The sequence below is a fragment of the Gavialis gangeticus genome, unplaced genomic scaffold (assembly GCF_001723915.1).
Source record: "Gavialis gangeticus isolate Ggan-Ray unplaced genomic scaffold, GavGan_comp1, whole genome shotgun sequence".
NCBI classification, from domain to species: domain Eukaryota; kingdom Metazoa; phylum Chordata; order Crocodylia; family Gavialidae; genus Gavialis; species Gavialis gangeticus.
This window is the reverse complement of record NW_017729004.1, coordinates 54,785,007-54,787,304: the sequence shown is the minus strand read 5'-3', so window position 1 is coordinate 54,787,304 and position 2,298 is coordinate 54,785,007. Positions and strand designations below refer to the sequence as shown.

General features: G+C 36.7%; 1 protein-coding gene across 6 annotated transcripts in view; it reads left to right on the top strand.

Annotated features, from left to right (window-relative positions):
* Positions 1–2,298, top strand: part of KRIT1 (KRIT1, ankyrin repeat containing) — a 41,049-nt gene that overhangs the window by 10,470 nt on the left and 28,281 nt on the right. For all 6 annotated transcript variants that reach the window (XM_019508410.1, XM_019508409.1, XM_019508406.1 and 3 more), the window contains 2 exons: positions 1,282–1,525; positions 1,784–1,899. In XM_019508410.1, coding sequence (XP_019363955.1) covers positions 1,282–1,525; positions 1,784–1,899 — 360 coding nt within the window. The remainder of the gene's footprint in view (positions 1–1,281; positions 1,526–1,783; positions 1,900–2,298) is intronic.

The window sequence follows — 2,298 nt, the reverse complement described above, 5'->3', positions numbered from 1 at the left end:
ATTTTTTTTTTTTTTCCAGTAACCCAAGATCAAAAGCAGGTACCTAGATAGAGATACTGTCCAGAGTATCCGGGCCATAGCCAGACAAATGGCTTTGAACTATAAACCATGGTTTACCTCAAGGGATAATATGCTCTTGAGACAGTCTTCAAACTCTGTTCATCAGTGAATCTCCCTATACTGAGAAGTGCACAGTCCTGGGGGGGCCTGTATTCCCCTCTATCATTTCATCCTAACCAGCCAAAATGCATTTATATCTGCAATGATTATGTCCACTCCAAACATGGAACAAAGCACACTACAACATGAGAAACCCAGGTTTGCCCAGAAAAATACTTTGCAGCCTCTATCTAAGAAAAAATCATGAATAGGCAACATAACCATGACCAAAATTGAGCAATTAAATGCCAACAAAATTATGTCGAAAGCCGTGGTCCACAGTGCATAGGAAAACCTTACTACAGCAAGTAGAGAGTGTTTATGTTGCTCCCCAGCTCAGCCTAAGGTGTGTGCAGGTTAATAAGAGCATTCTAGCACAAATGAAATTGGTGGAAGCAAGGGGTTCCTGGAATCCTTCCAGGAAAACCCACAGGAAATGAGCAATGATCACCGCCCTATGAGTCTGAGTGAAGGCAGGCTAGCCAAGCTGAATGAACGCTGGCTTATAGATGACATTTTTACATGCCCAAATTAATTGTTTCATTCCTAGGTTTTTTTTTAGCAAAACACCTAGCTAGTGAGCTAAGTGAATTTGAAGACAAATAGGTTTGCAGTAACATTTGGACTTGAAGAAGGTTCCACATTGTAGTGTGACATTTCAGTTCTTTCATGTGCATATTTAGAGTGGTAGTACTGGTGAACTGAAAGTGAATTTGTTAAAGGAGGGTATTAGTATGTTGGTGTGGTTAAGTATTTTGATTATGCTGGGTGTGCATATTGCCCTAACTTAACAATTTCCTTGCTTTTGAGAGCTCACATTTTGAGAGAATGCAGTTGAGGATCCTTAACTGTAAGTTAGCAAAGTTCTGTATATGGAAGTATTGTAGTGATATAAAATTGCCTATATGCCCAGTAATTTAAACTTCAACTAAGGCTTTTAAATGTGAGTTATTTTCTATTATCTATTTTTGCAGATGTAGGGCCTGATATCGCAGCCTCTTCATACACACAACTCCTGTTGACTTCTGGTAGAATAGTTAGCATAGAGGCTACAGAATCAATCCTTTATTTATCTTGAAAAATGAATAAGCATTAGTGTGACTTGCCTGTTTTGTTCTGCAGATGGCTAGATGAACGACACACACAATCGCATTCTATCCCAGCTTTATTCAGACCATCACCTCTTGAAAGAATTAAAACTAATGTTATAAACCCTGCATATGCTATTGAACCTGGTCACACAGAGAGCTCACTGCACATGGGCTATACTGCATTAGAAATAAAGAGTAAAATGTTGGCACTGGAGAAAGCAGATATGTGCATCTATAATCCTTTGTTTGGGTCTGATCTTCAATATACCAACAGGGTAAGTATTTTGTAGAATCAACTCTATTTTACTTTTTAAAAGGTTTTGATAATCTTGTGTTTAGCTGTACCGTAATCCGTTATACCCCATTTCTGCTTTTGGCTAGTTAGATTTGCAACTATAAAAATGTGAAAATCTGTCCCTTTAACTGCAACAAATTACTGTCTGAGTGTTAATTAAAAGAAAATGTGCATGTCTGCTTGTCCATGCTTCAATGACAAATTTTTCAACTTTTTAAATATTATATTGTTTTTGTAGGTTGATAAAGTGGTTATAAACCCATACTTTGGTCTTGGAGCCCCAGACTATTCAAAGATTCAGATTCCAAAAAGAGAAAAGTGGCAACGCAGCATGAGCAGTGTGATGGAAGACAAGTATTACATTAGATTTTTTCATTTATAATCTCAAGTAAAAAAAAAAAAAAAATCATATTACAGGATTATTTTAGGATCCAGTCTGTTTTCAGAGTCCCACTGTCCTATTATAGTATCAATATATATTTAAAAAAATGTACAAAAAAAAAAAAGACCTTATAGTCTAGTTCACAACAGAACGAGAGCCTACAGAATAAAAAAATGTAGGATTGACTTGGGGAAAATTCAGACAACAAGGCAACTCTAAAATAAGTATTTCTTGGTAGAAAGAATGTTGTCATGGATGGACATATGGCTAATTAAAATGCTAGTTGTACACATTGATTCACTTTACCTGCCTGGGTTTTATATGTATCAAAATTAAGTTGGACATCAGGAGGCGCTACTTCACGGTCAGGG